Source organism: Amblyomma mixtum, chromosome 9, assembly GCF_055824585.1.
Source record: "Amblyomma mixtum isolate Tamu chromosome 9, ASM5582458v1, whole genome shotgun sequence".
Lineage (NCBI taxonomy): Eukaryota > Metazoa > Arthropoda > Arachnida > Ixodida > Ixodidae > Amblyomma > Amblyomma mixtum.
The window spans coordinates 95,367,104-95,382,996 of NC_143020.1; the positions used below are offsets into that span (position 1 = coordinate 95,367,104).

The 15,893-nt window shown below is 43.8% G+C and overlaps 1 protein-coding gene across 1 annotated transcript; it reads left to right on the plus strand.

Annotated features, from left to right (window-relative positions):
* The first annotated feature begins 225 nt into the window (after window positions 1-225).
* Window positions 226-14,832, plus strand: wmd (serine-threonine kinase receptor-associated protein wmd). The gene is made up of 7 exons (XM_089560828.1): window positions 226-381; window positions 2,207-2,346; window positions 3,478-3,628; window positions 8,903-9,002; window positions 11,121-11,258; window positions 12,283-12,419; window positions 13,007-14,832. Exons 1-7 carry the CDS (start codon window positions 264-266, stop codon window positions 13,267-13,269), a joined length of 1,047 nt encoding a protein of 348 aa, XP_089416954.1. The 5' UTR covers window positions 226-263; the 3' UTR covers window positions 13,270-14,832.
* The last annotated feature ends 1,061 nt before the right edge of the window (window positions 14,833-15,893 follow it).

A 15,893-nucleotide genomic window follows, 5' to 3' on the forward strand; every position in this document is an offset into this window, starting at 1 on the left:
TGATACCATGTACAGCAAACGGTACAAATGCGGGATCTACAGTTAACAAAACCGTGCGGTGAAGCGGCGCAGAAAGGACACTAGGCCCATAAGGTCAGCCAAGGGACCAAGGCTGTGCTGTCCAAGGCAGCCAAGGGCCAATTTTCAAAGGAAGGGAATTTCAGTGGCAGTGTCGCCATCTGGCGGATGGTAAAAACAACACTTACCCTTAGCGGAAGTGGCTGAAGTCAGCTGCTTGCACTACTTCCGCTTGCATTCGAAAAATGGCCGGCTTGAGGCAAACGCCGCTCACTTGTTCGGGGCACACTCGGCCCGTAGTGGACCTGTGTTTCTCAAAGTTATCGTCGACTGGAACCTATTACCTTATTTCAGCTTGCAAAGGTGAGGCTTCCCGTGATCGGAACGTGATCAGTGACGTGCCGTAGGCGTCAGCCATGTGCGGGCGTAGTACGAGGCGTAGTCTCGAGCCTTTCATTCGGACTCCCATGTGCTCTTACGCCAGAGGTTCACATTTAGACTAAGCCCGCATTTGTCAGTGTAATGCGCGCTGGCCTTCTTGTAACCGCGTCGTTAAGTTGTGTTTTACTCAATGTGACGCTTGATGTGTAGCCGTTCATTGTATGCTCACTCTACTGCGTAGCTAAGTGTTACGGCTAGTGCTACGTCCCTGCCAGCCGGCTACGAAAGAGTGCTCCATTTGTTACGTGTAGCTTTGCTGCTGTTGGCGTTATTTCGCAAAACTTCACTAGAAAAAGCAGGCCGCTATACTGAAGCTGTTGCTCTGTGTGCATCGAGAAAATGCGCCGTCATTTTCATGGCCGCAGCCGTTTACGTTTAAGCGTGACAGCTCGGTTTGAGCGATTCGGTACTCATGGTACCGGCAATAACAGAACATACCGGTAGTACGTGGTTTTTATGCTTACAGACTTCATAGGATGTCCTAAACATTTGTGTTGTGCCGTTGTGTACTCATTGACGTGGTAATGGTATATCAGCTATGTGACAAGTACTTTGCCATGCCTTTTCAGTAGACTGTTGCTGCCTGAATGGGTAGTACCTCAAAGAGTGGGAAGCCGCGAAAATATATCTCACGTAGGGGGCCTGCTCACAAAATTTCTATCGTGTTGTAGTGGCTGTGACGTTTTCCCGTGGGAAATGATCACATTTTCATTTCTCTCGACATGGTGAGGAACGTCCGAGAGTAAATTTGAAAAGCGATTGAATAATTTCATGTGCTCTGTATTTACGTGTTACCATTACAGGGATATTTGGCCTAACTGCTTTCAGCCCCATGTGTAGTTCTGGCTGAGTGATGAAGCGCATGAACATGGAGAACTTTGGTCGGGAAGCCCGATAACTTAAGGTGCATGCTGTGCAGCTGAACCTAGAGAGGTTCACTAAGTGGCCTGCACTTTTCATACGCAACTTTGCTGATGACAGTTTGTCTAATCAGTGAGCTTACCACTTCAATTGAACTCTGTAGGTCTGTGCTCCTTCGGTACTATTGGAAGTCAGTCACTGGCAGCTGCAAAAGAGAATATTCTTTCTGGCTGCATGCATACCATTGCTGCTTTTACGAAGTAAATGTAGTGTTGGATCAGCTGATACAAAACGTAAACCTGTAAACTGTGCTGACAACAATTCCATCCACTCTTTAGTTATTAGTAAAAATCGGTTCTATTCATTTTTCTACCTATACTCATATTTGTCTAGCAGCAAAAGACGCATTTGTTTCCAAGAACATTGGATTTAAAATTTTTTCCGCCACTTAATTCAAACATTTCACATCAGCACCGAAAAGGACTCTGTGATCACAGTTTGGAAGCAAATAGCCATCTAGGCTAGCCTCAGTGATCCGTGAAAAACTGTCTTGACACACTGCATTCTGCTTGTGAAAACGGCCAGGGGGGGGCAGCACCTGTATTTCATTTTTTTGCCTTTTCTAGCTGATAAAAGCAGTCTTTTCAGTGAAGGTTGCACCTTTTCGTTAAAGTGCCATAATTTGTGAATACAGGCAAACTTCATTTAATATGAACATGCTCGAGGTTGTGGACTCGTCTTGTGCCCTTGGGCTTAATTTGGCAGTCTCTCATGCCTGCTGTTTCAAGTGCTTATAGTTCCGGAACTGTTTGAGTTCCCAAAGGCACTAAGCCTTTGTGCTCTGTTTACTCAGAGTATGTTGATGAAAATTTTTATCTTCATTCAGATGGAAAGCCGATGCTCAGGCAGGGAGACACCGGAGACTGGATTGGGACGTTTGTCGGACATAAAGGTGCTGTCTGGGGTGTCGCTCTCAACAAGGATGCCTCCGTAGCTGCCACCGGCGCGGCCGATTTCACAGCCAAGGTTAGTCTCAACCCGTGAGGTGTTTGTTCACGAAGGAACGGTGGTAAGGGTGAAGTTGCTCGAATCTTGTATTTATTTGCATTTGTGTCTTAGATAAACAGTAAGCCTTACAAGCAAGACACCTAAGGCATAATATGCAATGCATATTATACAATATCTAAGGCACAATATGCAAAACGAGGGGCCACGGCTGCGCTTCTGCATAAATTACAATCTGTTTCATGGTACCTACGGTTACCTGTTTTTGCACGTTAAGAAGCGCTACTCATGCTTTCTACTATGTCTCACATGCTAGTCTCGCGTAACAAGACTCTGTCTATAAACACAACATACCGCTACATACTCAGTGTTCTAGGCACTTTATGTACATGGTAAGACTGTAAGACTGGCACGTTTCCTGTGTTGTTCTCTTTGCCACAAAACAAAAGTAATCTCTATTGTTACTGTTCTGTATTGTAATGCTGCCCTCCTCTCGAAACTCCTCGTCCCAGTGACCACTTACATAAATTAACTTTATTACACAGCTTCAAAAAGTGTGTTCTGAAATATTTGGACCAATAGCCTTTGTGGCTAGTTGTTGGTTCAATGCATAATTACTTGTAGGTCAGCTATGTTATTTTTTTTTTCACCGATACGAGCAGTCATTTGAATCATAGAGGCGAGCAAGTAAGGTGTTAAAGCATTTGAGTTGACACGTAATGATGTTCACGAGTGAGCTGCGAGTTTCTGGCCAGTTTTATTCTTCCATGAGGTTAAGTGTTCGAAGTTGTTACTTTGTGGAGCAGTTATGCCTCATAAGCATTACAACAATTTGGTCATTAACCCTGTAACGGACGCATTTTATTTTTTCAAAAATGGTACGAAAATGATAAGGCCTGTGCTGCCATCTGTCAACAAAGCAATAAAACTGTTTGGATGAGCCCTACTCACTTTAAACCAGAGGCAGAGTGCCAGAAAACACTCAAGCTGGACTCGTCACTCAAGCTGACAGCTGAGGCCTTTTGTGCTCCCACATATGGTATGCTTGGACCCTGACTCTCACTCTGAGTGGAAGAGCCTACTTCTTTGCATACCAGTCACTTGCTCGCTTGCACGTTAGTCTAATAAAGTCTTTTCTTTGTCCGCCTGCAGCTCTGGAATGCCGTGGCCGGAGAAGAACTTCACACATTTGCCCATCCCCACATAGTGCGCTGTGTGGACTTTGACTCGGAAGGGGTCAGGCTGCTGACGGGGAGCAATGACAAGACCCTCAGAATCTTCGACGTCAACAAGGAAGACGCTGGTGAGCCTTGAACAGTGTTTCATCCAATCATCCAAAATTTGCAGAGCTTTCTCTTGTGCCACAGTGTCCAGCTGCCTCATTTCAGTCAAGGTTTTGTGTTCGTACAGGAAACAAAGTATCTACCAAAAGGTTCATGTGTTCTGAAAACAGGTGGCTAGTATGCAAATACGAGCAGGTTCTACCCATGTGTTCATGTTGCCAGTGCGCTGTGGAAGTGCTTAGCCCGATATGAGTATTTTAGTGCAGAAGCACTGTTCCGATGGGTAAACCCCGAATAAAATCTTGCTATGCTTATATGCTTGCGGTGTTTGCGGGCTTGTGCTAAATGAAATAAACAAATAAAAATAAAGCAGATAAAAATTCGCTACTGGGATCCAAACCCGCGGCGGCGCGAAGAGATCAGCTTCGGTGGCCACTGCACGAGAGCACTACGCTATAGCCTATCACGCCTCGTGTTAAGGGGGGACACTGGTCTTGAAAAAAAAATTTTTATTAATGAAGTCACAGTTACGAAATCTTCAGGGAATATGTTTTTTTTGTGTGCCGATTCTAAATATGTCATTTAATTTCATGTAAAACAATTTGTTGAGCACTTATGCACTCCTTATGCTAGTATTTTGCAGAGAGTTTTGGAGAAAATTTGCTGCGGGAAACTGGCTGAAATGCCTGCCATTGGGTTCTCTTGATACCAAGGAATGCAATAAGGGTAAAATTGTCTTCCTGCCTATCATAGAACTTAAGTTATAGAGTTTTGAAGTTGTCACTTCAGAAATGAGAAGGAAAGTGTGTATTCCTGTTTATGAAGTGGCAGCTTCAGTACCCTATTAGTCAAGTTCTATGAGAGCCAGGATGATAATTTTACCCTTATTGTATTCCTTGGTGTCAAGAGAACCCAATGGCATACATTTCAGTAAGTTTCCTGCAGCAAATTTTCTTCAAAACTCTCCGCAAAATACTTCCATAACAAGTGCATAAGTGCTCAAGGAATTGTTTTACATGAAATTAAATGACATATCTACAATCAGCGCACAGAAATATGTGTGCCCTGAAAATTTCATAACTATGACTAAATTAATAAAATTTTCTTTTCAAGACCAGTGTCCCCCCTTAAACTGCAACACACTCTTACGCTGTGCAATGTACATCATCTTCATCAACTAATACTACAATCAAACTAATATTAGCGCTTTGAGCTATGTGGCAGTAGGGACAGAGATGTGCGCTGCATGCGTTGGTGTGGACAACGTTGTGGCAGACGCACAACACTAGAGCAATGCGCATTGGCGTTGACAACATTGCTGCAGAAATGCGGCACTGGTGAATAGGCTGCCAGAGTACGTTGAGTTAGTTGGTATTGATGATGAAAAAGTTGGAAGGCATGCATAATTGGCTGCCTTTTTGAGTGAGCACCTCAATCGCGCTTTCAGGCAAGTGGTTTTCACCTGCAAAAAACTGCTCTCGCACAAGGTTTTATGCTTAGTAATGCTAAGCCGCCAGCCATTTATTTTTCGCCGCACCTTGCCTGTGTTATGCATGTAATGCAGAAAAATAGATAACTGGTGATCTATTGGGTAACAGAGTGGATTCTGAGAAAATGGAAATGTAATGGGGGGGGGGGGGGGGGGGGGGCAGCGAATGGTCAAGCGGGCTGTAGGATGGAGTGTGTTGGAGCTTTTGACTGCCTTTGGTAATGGCCCTAACGAGCACCATGGAACAGAGTTGCCTAAATGTCTCAGTACATGCCAGGAATGTTGTTTTCATAAACTTAGAGATGGTGTGGTCAGATTGAAGTTCGCCTCTGTCGATAGATTACCGCATTCTAATGGCTAGAGGCTTTTGTAAGTTAAAAAATGTGAAAAAAAACAACAAAACAAACGAAATATGGGTATTGCCTCCACATGCGGTTTTCACAAGGAAGCTGCGAATCCATCAGCGCTTTTCTTTTGGTGCAGATCTCTGAGGCCAGGTTCACTTGTCATTCTTGATCTCTGAGTCCTTTACATGATTGGTGTCGCGAGTTTATTTTAATAAAGTGACTTGAAAAAAAAAAGTTCCATTTTTAAATATCTTGGGCAGAGTTGCCTTCAGTGTGGAACACTTGTCTTGGGACCACAAAGTAGCCTAAAAATCAGTTTTGTAAAAATGGCATTTTTGGAGTCCACAGCTATTCTCCACATCCTCCAGTTTTTTTTTTTTCCTTCCGGAAATCAGCATTTTGACAATAATATTAAATTTGTGTCATTGTGTGGGCTGATTTTGTATAGAAACAGACGATTTAATGGCGTGAAAATTTGGGGACTCATTGATATGTCTGCATCTAAAACAGATAGAGATGTAATTTGTTGCTAAAGGAAGCTGAAGTTTCAGGGGTTACAGTGTTCAAGGCAGAATTTCTCAATTGGGCTTTGAAAATTAATGATTGCACAATGTTTTGAATGCATGACAGGCACATATTGAATGTTGATGTTGAAAGTTCCATTAAATTATTTATATGGGTAAAATGGAAAAACTGACTTTTATTAGGCGGTGTAACAGCACACTTTTATTGAGCCATTTTTTTTTGCACCGAGGCACTGATCAATGACTAATTAAAAGTAATCATCTTAGGAACAGCCTAGTTTGTGGGAAAAGCAATTTCAGATTTAAAATCAGCATTAAAAAAGTGAGCAAAGCAATATAGTTTTGTTAGGATTGGACCACAAGTAAAGAAAATTGGTCTAAGACCAGTCCCCCTTTAAAGGGACACTGAGGAGAGCACTATTAATACAGTAAACTCTCAGTTCTACAAACTCCGGTTTATCAAATATTTCAGAATAACGAACTTTTTAAAAAGCCCCGGCAGTTTTCTTATAGATTCTATGTGCAAATGTTTCACTTAAACGAATTTCGGAATAGTGAATATTTCAGTTTAACGAACTCGCTCAGAGGACCCAGGCTTATTTTTCCGATCAGTTCAACGAAGTTTTGAGCCCTCCACTGCAGGCGCAACCGATGCCCGCCCTCATGACAGAGATCTGTCATCAGCTGGAGGTCGATAGCAATAGTACTTCATTTGAAGACTATGCACTGTGTGACAGTGCACCGATTACCTGTGCTGGATAGACTGAACTGGAGATTGTTTCCAGTGTTTGTCCAGAGGAAGACGAGTGCAATGAAGAGGAGGCAACTGCAGAGCCAGTTTCAAGCCCTATATAACTCTAGCTGAGGTTGTAGGGTGCATCGGAAAGTTCAGAGACTTTGTGTCTCAACAGCAAGCTGTGCCAGAAGAAGTTTACAAAAACATTGACTCTTTCGATAGTTTTGTAACTTCTTGTGCTTTAAATGTACAAGTGCAGAAGAAGATTACTGATTTTTTTTCAAAGTGAGAAAGGCAGCGTTTTAACTGCTATGCACCTTGTATAAGTTACGTATAAATTCCATTTCACACTTTTGACACTATGGATGCCATGTCTTATGTTAGTCTAGTGAATATTCAGTTTAGTGAACTTTCAGTTAAGTGAACTATTTCCTTCGGTCCCTTGAAGTTCACTCAAGTGAGAGTTCACTGTATTTTTTTATAGCAAAATCCGATAGTCCGGCATGTCATGGCTTTGTTGCCACTTGGCCGGCAGCGAAAGATGCATTTATTTCCAAGAAATTTAGATTCGAAGTTGAAAAAGTTTTTCCCGCCGCTCTGATTCAAACTTGGGATTCTCCTATGACGACACAGGACTAAGTGACGTGAAACATGACGTACCGCAGACTCCGCGATTTCTAGCGGCCAGCGCTGCCTAGCAGCAGCTGAAACGAAAGCTACCGCCGGCCGCACGTTGAAGGCATCTATCGGCTATTGCGGCCGTCGCTACAGTCGCTTCGCTTACGTTTGCACTGGCGTTTTGCCAGCGTTACAATGGATCTCGTTCTCGAAGTCGTCAACGAAGTTCTCGCAAATAAACACCTTTAGCATACCGTGTACCTTGTTACCTCTAGCGGAATACCGGGAGCCCCCCTAACGCCGGTCAGCAGGCGCTGATTGGTCCCGATGCTTCAGGCGCGTGCGTAGCTGCCGGGCACGTGGTGCCATCTGGCGACGTCAAGGAGATTTGCGCATGCATTGGCTGCGCCTCAGTGATTCGTGGCTTCTCGGGTCCTAGAGTTGCTAGAACCATTGGCTCTAGCAACACTGCTTTGTCCTATGACGTCATCACGCTTGTACTTGCGAGTTTGCCCTGTGGCGGCGATACCTGTATTTTAGTTCTTGCTCTTTTCTACGTTACAAGAGCTTTGTTGTCAGTATGAGTGGCGTTTTTGTAATCAGGAGCTGGTACTCTGCCGATACAAGCCAACTTCAATTTCTCCTCAGTGTCCCTTTAAATCTCATGTCATTGTATGCCTGTAGCCACGAGTATTATTCGGGGTGTGACAGCAGTAGAAATAAAAGTTGTAATGCGATCCTGCATTGGGGATTGTCTGGTACCTGAAACTGCACATTGCATCGAAATGGAGAATAATTTCCTCAGCATCAACGCTTTGATTTAAGGGGGGACGAGGGTCTTAAAACTTATTTATGAGTAGAATCTCGTGATATTTCGCACACAGATGTGTTTTTTCTCTTCTGATTCCAAATATGTAATCATAATTGAGCTGGTGGTCTTAAATCGGACAGTCTAGAATGTAGTTAGGTTATTCCTTACGCAGCTTTACTAAACTTTCTCATTGCAATTTGTTGCTTTTAATTGCATGAATTGATGTCCAGAGAGTTCCCACACCCGATGACATTCTTCGTTTTTCTCTAAAGGCATGTCATCCTGATATACTATGTCGAGAGTAAAAGGTTGCAGTATTTGACACTGCAACCTGTTAAGCTAATTGTAAATTACTATTTATACGTGGCCTAAACAAAAAAATGAAGATTGTCATCAGGTACGGGAACTCTCTGGATATCAATTCGTGTTATCAAAAGCAACAAAATGCAGTGAGAAAGTTCATTAAAGCTGTATAAGAAACTACCTAATTACACTCTAAAATTTAAGATAACTATTGATCTAAAATCACCAGCTCAATTATTATTACATTTTTGGAATCGGAAGAGAAAAACACATCTGTGTGCAACATTTCATGGTATTCTAGCCATAAATAAAAAGGTTAGCTTTAAGACCCTCATCCCCCCTTAAAACATTTCCAAACACCAACTCCATTGTGATTAGATTGTGAGGTGGGCATTTTATTGAGCACTGCGGTGGTGTGTCGGTTGACCCATGGCTGTGTGCTTTTGTTTTCTTACTTTTTCAACAGCTCCGACCATGATGAAAGGACACACATCGGCCATCAAGAAAGTGCTGTTTCTCCAGGATGACAAGCGCATTGTTTCTGCATCCGACGACAAAACAGTCAGGTGAAGAGCAGTCTTTCCACGTGGCGGACACGTGCGATTATTCTAGGAGGAATTGCTGTTACTTTATGTCAGTATGGAGGACTTCCTGAGAAGTGTACACTGTCTAGGGTACATCCTATTACGAAGTGGACGAACTTAGTGGGTTAGCTGCAAGACAGATAATACAGAAGTATCGAAACATAGGAATGCAAACCAGAAGTCTACATAAGGCAATCCTAATGATCTGTCCAAAGAAAAGTGAATGTTTAGGCGGGTCGCTACAGTGGCAAGTACCAGACAGATAAAGGATATATGCCGCCGCGGTGGCTCAGTGGTTATGGTGCTCGGCTGCTGACCCGAAAGACGCGGGTTCGATCTCGGCCGCGGCGGCTCAATTTCTTTGGAGGAGAAATTCTAGAGGCCCGTGTACTGTGCGATGTCAGTGCACGTTAAATAACCCCAAATGGTCGAAATTTCCGGAGTCCTCCACTACGGCGTCTCTCATAGCCTTAGCCGCTTTGGGACGTTAAATGCCCATATAACCATATAACCAATCCATTAGCCTTTATTTATATTGTTGCGTGTTTATCGCTTTGAGCTGCGCATGCGTTGTCGCGCCATTCCACAGGGAAATACATAACGTGGTGCGGGACAGGAGTGGATATGCGTCCTACATTTTGACTCACTTTTTTTTTTTTTTTTTGCAGCCAGCGAGGGTTGGGATTTGGGGGGGGGGTCAATCACGGGAGGCAACACACACTGTATATTGCGCGTTACATCCTTGTAGAGTTTTTTTTTAGGACGGTGGTCGCAAAATCTTCGCGTAGTTTGCGCACCCTCTTCTTGAAGGCTTAATTTAAAGAAAGAGAAAGTGCGCTATTTACGAGAGTAAATACAGTACATCTGAAATATGTTCTAATTATTAGTTTCACATGTGCCTGTGCTGTCCTTGTAGATTGTGGCTAGCACAACCTGATTGCAGCAATCGGTGTCTTTTCTCCACAGTGCACCTTTTCTAGCTGTGCTTATGGTGCTCATCAGTACAATGTTCCTTTACAATGTACAATGAGGTACAGTGTTCTTCTATTGACATACCTCTGTGCTGTGCTGAAAGTGTGGTAGTACTGACCGTTTGTGTTCAAGGTAAAGCTCCCTATTGTGAAGGGTGTTCTCATTGATCGCCGTAATTTTCTGGTGTTAAAAACATGGTTTCACTTCATTACGAGAAAGCTGAAGTGCGGAAATAGCTCACAAATGTTCGGAAGAGGTTCTCTAAAAAGAACACGATTGGAGATTGGCAGAGAAGGCCTGGGAGCACAAAATGCAGACTGTAAATTTTCGAAAGTTAGGGCGTGTGGTTAGCAGTCAGTACTGGCACATCATATCAGAAGGCGATACAGGATTTAAAGTGCGCACCCATGCACTAAAAGATAGTGTTGGGCCAAAAAAATTGTGAGGACACTTTGGCAGCTAAAGCGTTCAGAGGCGAAAGCCGAGGACACTATGCGGGGGTCGACTTGCGGTGGATGTGATCTCACACCGTTCCCGTGGCTATATCTATACCCAAATTATACATCTTTCGGGGATCTTAAGTGTTAATTACGCTTAATTACACATTTTTTCATCAAATTTGACGCAAATCAGGCGTTTTACCGACTATTCTGTGACACTTCTCACTATGCCATGACTACTTCTGGTGGATGTGACGTCACACCGTTCCCGTGGCTATATCGACGCCCGCGCTATTTTGACGCAATTTCGACATTTTTGCCTATAATTAATTAATTAATCTGCAGTCATCAAACGTGGCTCCTAGGTTTATTTTTTTCTTCCTCTATTTGAAGCAACCATTCGTTTTCCCCTATCTTTTTTAGTTCCCAAGTTAACACGAGTTAAACGCTGCCAAAGGTGTGACACCCTCTGCTAATGGACGACAGTATGAGCCATTAAAGGCTTTCTCCTTAATAATTATGGCGAATTAGTGCCATGCATGGATTTAGGTGCCCAGGGAACTGCAAAAACCACTCCCGAGGAACACTAGGGTTTTTGGAACCCAGTTTGAGAACCCTTGCATTAGACAGACGTAGCTTTGCTGGGACTTCCGCGAGTGCGGTGTCGAATCAATGCGAAACTTTCCAGGTTCTGGGACTACGTCGGTGGGGCAGAAGTTGGCCGACTGGACCTCCCCAGTGCCCCTAGTGACCTTGAACTAACCCCTGACGGCACCATGCTGGTCGTCACCCACGGCCACATGGTGAGCACATGGAGCACGGAAACGTGAGTATCCACTGAGGACCCATGGCACGTGACGCCTGTGATGCAACAAGTACACTTAATGGGCAGTTGCATACTCTATAGATTCCTTGAAGGCAGTCTGTATTTAATGAGACTGACTGAATTGTGCCTCTTTTGTGCAAGTTTTTGGTAAATTTTAAAGCGAAAGCTATACTGGCATAGTCAAGCCATGGTCATCAGCACTGCAATTTAACCTTCAAGTGGAGGAGTGGTGTATGTGTTGCACCATGTGACATATCTTCTCTCATTCCCTCTTTTATCCTTTCCCTTAAGGCATGGTTGAGGTGTCCACCGAGTGTGAATATTACTGTGCCATTTCTTAAACCTAAGCAAACAAAACAAGTGGGTTACAGGTTGTAGAGTCCATTGATTGTGAGGAAGGAAAGGCTCACAAATGGCTCCCTGGGTCAGTGGACACCTCAGTCTCGCTTTCATGTATGTGGTGTTGGTGTCCACCTGCAAAAACGTGCTTTCACTCAATATTTCATTCTTAGCAATGCTAAACCGCCAGAAATTTTTATATTACAGATTTCGGTTTTAACTGTTTTGTGATTTTTTACCTGTTTACTATAACACGGTTTAACTGTACCCTGTTTGGTTGCCGGTTTATCGGCTTGGTGGTTCAATGGTGATTCAAGTAAAATAGGGTCTTCCGTTCTGGCAAGAAGTTAACTCCTTTCCAGATGACCTGCAACAGAGGAACTGAAGGTCTCGTCTCAGTCCTATTTGCCTAGAATCAAACTTTTCACTGCCTAGCTTGTAAATGGAGAACCGTCACACTGACCCACTGGCAGACATTTCCAGTTTGTTAACACTTCGGAATCTTGTTTAATTTGTAGTTCATTTAACTTTCTTGTGAGTACTGACCTGCTTGCATTGCTTTTGTTCTTTTTTTTCTGGTGTGCCGAATCGTTCGGTTATTACCTGTTCTTTTCTTTCTCCTGTTGTCTTGTCCCACCGCGTTTTTCCCTGACAGTTCTCTTTACTCGTTTGTGTCCTGCGCCAGGCTTGAAAAACTGAAGGAGTTCCAGATTCCCAGCCAGGTCAACTCCGCATCACTGCTGCCTGACAAGTCGGTCTTTGTCTGCGGAGGCGAGGACTTCAAGATGTACAAGTTTGAGTATGAGACTGGAACGGAATTGGGTGAGGCTTCCATCCTGGCACACTGCTGGTGTGCTGAGGGAAATAATTATAATTACCTCTTGTGCAGGTGCGGTGTACTGTTGTACGCACATAACTCTTGCAATGAACTTGGCTTTTATATCCTAAGTGTTTCAGAACCAGAGTATGTTTGACACTGAAGTCGTCAGTCAAAATTCTAACTGGAAACTTAAAAGACCTGGCAGGATTTAGGAAAATGGGCTTGTTTTAGTGACAGTTTATACTCATGGCGTTGTGAATTTAATTGGTGCCCTGTTGGTGCCCCATGGTGCGTGCATTGAGAAGGCTATTCCCGCCTGGGTCGTGGAAAGTTCAGGTGCGGCCCTTACACGAATTTATTTTTTTTTAACATTTCCTTCGGGAAAACGGGGTGCGGCCCATGCATGCGTGCGGCCCTTACACGCGTTTATACTGTAGAACATAAAAGTCGAACCCCTACTTTTCAATAATGCAGCCAGTATGAAGAATAGTTCTGTTTTGTACACTGGTATTGTGTTTTGGATGTGGATTGACTTTCAATGGCTTGCTGGTACTTACTTACCCTCGGTGCACACAATCTGTACTTTCAGAATCGTTCAAGGGCCACTTTGGGCCTGTGCACTGTGTGAGGTTCTCGCCTGACGGAGAGCTGTACGCGAGCGGAAGCGAGGATGGAACACTCCGGCTCTGGCAGACTACGGTCGGCAAGACGTATGGCTTGTGGAAGTACGTCCAGCCGACTGAAGGGGCTGCCGGCGAAGGCGTCGCCAACAACAACAACAACGACATTCCCACACCGCCCGAAGCCGCCGCAACCACACCTGCCAACAATACCGTGAAAGCAGAGGCGTGACATCTCTGAGGGCTGCCACAGTGCAAAGGAAAGATGGAACCAAGACCAGAAAGCATTGCGGGAGAAAAACTGTTCAATTCTGGAGGAACAAGATGGATGCCTTTAGGCCTAACCAGAGGAGGAGGTGGCCATGTTGACCCAGGTGCAGGCAGGACACTGCTGAAGGCCAGCAGGTTGCAGTGGCTGCAGTTGTGTATGTGAGGCTCACTATGATCGTCCTCTATTTCAGTTTTGGTTTGCATTTCCCAGATGGGCGAAAGGTTGTGCAACAGCAGCAGAACCTCTAAGGTTAGTTTAAGGTTTGGGAGCCATGTTAGGCTTAGAAGCTCGACTCTGCAAAAGCATGGTAATGTCCACTAATGCGGCAACTGCTTTTGTGTGATGTTAAGCTTGGGCATTTACCTTTCTGTCCCTAGTTTTCAACAGGGGATTTTCATTGTCTTCAGTTTCGTCTGCCATGTTAGGCTTAGCAACTTTTAGGCTTAGCTGCTTTTGTCTGCTTCCAAGCTTGGGCATTTTTTTTTTCTCTCTCTAGTTTGCAGCTGGGAAGGGGTGAACAAAACAAGGTGAGAAGTGTGTGCTTTTGTATTGTTACGTTCTAGAGCTAAAATGAAGCCCTCAGTTTGTTGTTTCACTGTTTTGAGGCCGTTACATTCATGCCACAAGTGTGCCTGCTTGTTTGTGGAACTGCTACTCATCTTTCATGTTGCGCATTATTTAGCAGGCTGCCCTGCATTCACTGAGCAGTCTCTCAGATCAGAGCATCAAAACTGTGCTGGCAGTGATTTCAAAGAGGAAATTAAAATCTTTTTCTTTAGGATATGTGCAGGCTTTTGTCCAATTTCCATTACACTTGGCAAGGGCTAGTAGCAGTAATCCTCGCTCTTACTTTTTGGAAGAAATTAGACGGGCGAAACACAGCGAAATTTCATGTTCGTTTCTCAGTATTTTAAAATTTGGTCTGGATACATGTGCAGCACATTGTGAACTGGGATTTGAAAGATCTAGTCTGTATGATTACTCAGTTGCAAATCATTTGTCTATCCATGCTATTGCAGTAATGCATCTAAATACTAATGTGCATTTGAAGTTTAAGCTGTTCTGTAAATGCGAGGTAAATTAAAGTGTGATTCTTGTTTATTACTTAGGTAAGTTGGCAGCTTTCCTGTTCATAGGTGTCTTTAATAGAGCCAGTTAGTAAATTTGGGTAATGGAACAGTGGTATTCGCAGCAATCAATAGGCTGGATTATAGTTTTTGATCAGTTAAACCACAACTGGAATCCAACTGCTGAATGGTAAACTGCAACTCGATACCCTTTCGGATAAATGTTGGTTTGCTTTGCAATGCAAAATGTTGACTTCCCTATCCTTCGAGTGTCTGGCAGGCTGTGTTTTGCATGCCTGGGGAACTGCCGAGGTTTTGCTTGGTGCGCTGAAGCACTGAAGCAATTATATGGGCCTACCTCCTCCAACCCCAAGAGCGACGCTTGCCTCAAGCCGATTGATTACTGATGAGAATTTGTGAAATAAAGTTGGCTATGATTGCCAATGCTGTTGCCGAACATTTTTTAACGTGCTCAGTCTTTGGATGATTAAGCCTCGTTTAAAGCCAGCAAATTGCTGGTCTGAGAACATCTGCTATTTCTGGGTTAGAACAGCATTAATTTTCAAGTACAGTACGGCACTACTAGAATTGCTTTAAATGTCTGAATAGGAATAGATGGAGTAGGTTAAATACTTGCATGGCTGATCGTCTGTTCTGAGAACACAAACGACTGTTCTTGTGAAGTGATGAACTGCATTTTCATTTCATCTTTACCTGTTACTCTTTTGTTCTTGCTTTCACATTGAAATTTTTCTGTACATATTTCATCTGGGGCCAGTAGTACCTTCATATAACAAGATGGTATTGGTATTCATCTTCGTACTATGCCTTTTAGAGCTGTATTACATATTGGCTGCTCCGTACTGGTAATAATAGCACAGGTGGCAGTACTCCAGGGTCTTGTCAAAGTGTGCCTTTGGTGTGGGAATGCACGAGTGAAGAAAATTCGTGAGTGTTCCCCAGGTGTTAAGTTCAGGTAACTGATAGTTACCTAACGTAACCTTCAGAAATAGCAGGATTTGACTTCTCTGAACGACACACGAGCTACAGGGTATGCTGTAAAGGAGGGCTCTGAATTTAGACCCTCTCTGATTGTTTAACATGCGCATACATTGCACAGCACACAGGTGCTTTTGCATTTCACCGCCACTGAAATATAGCTGCCAGAGCTGGGACTGAGCCCGCAACATTGGGATTGGCAGCCAATTGCCACAGCCACTGAGTGTTTAAAGGTGCACTGAAGAGCAATGTGAACTCATATTTTTACCGCTACTCGATCTACACGTTCCAAGTGTTCTTGGAAACTGAATTATTTCCCTGCGCAACCGGTTTCCCTAAATTAAATCGGATTAACGTCCGGCTCCTGCCTTTTTTTTTTTTGAATTCCCCGCAAACGGTGGGAGGAGTCGACCAACCTTTCACCAAGTCACGTGGTGGCTTGCTGCTCTGCCATCGACGGAGTGAAACGTAGTGATTGGCGAAAGCAGAGAGTCCATGCGTATTTTTATTTCCGTGGGC

Bases quoted from the DNA above. Each gene is read 5' to 3' on its own strand.
- wmd (XM_089560828.1), top strand. From the start codon at position 264: ATGGCCGGCTTGAGGCAAACGCCGCTCACTTGTTCGGGGCACACTCGG. The intron at 2,347-3,477 runs GTTAGTCTCAAC...GTCCGCCTGCAG, and splicing joins CGGCCGATTTCACAGCCAAG to CTCTGGAATGCCGTGGCCGG. The intron at 9,003-11,120 runs GTGAAGAGCAGT...GAAACTTTCCAG, and splicing joins TCCGACGACAAAACAGTCAG to GTTCTGGGACTACGTCGGTG.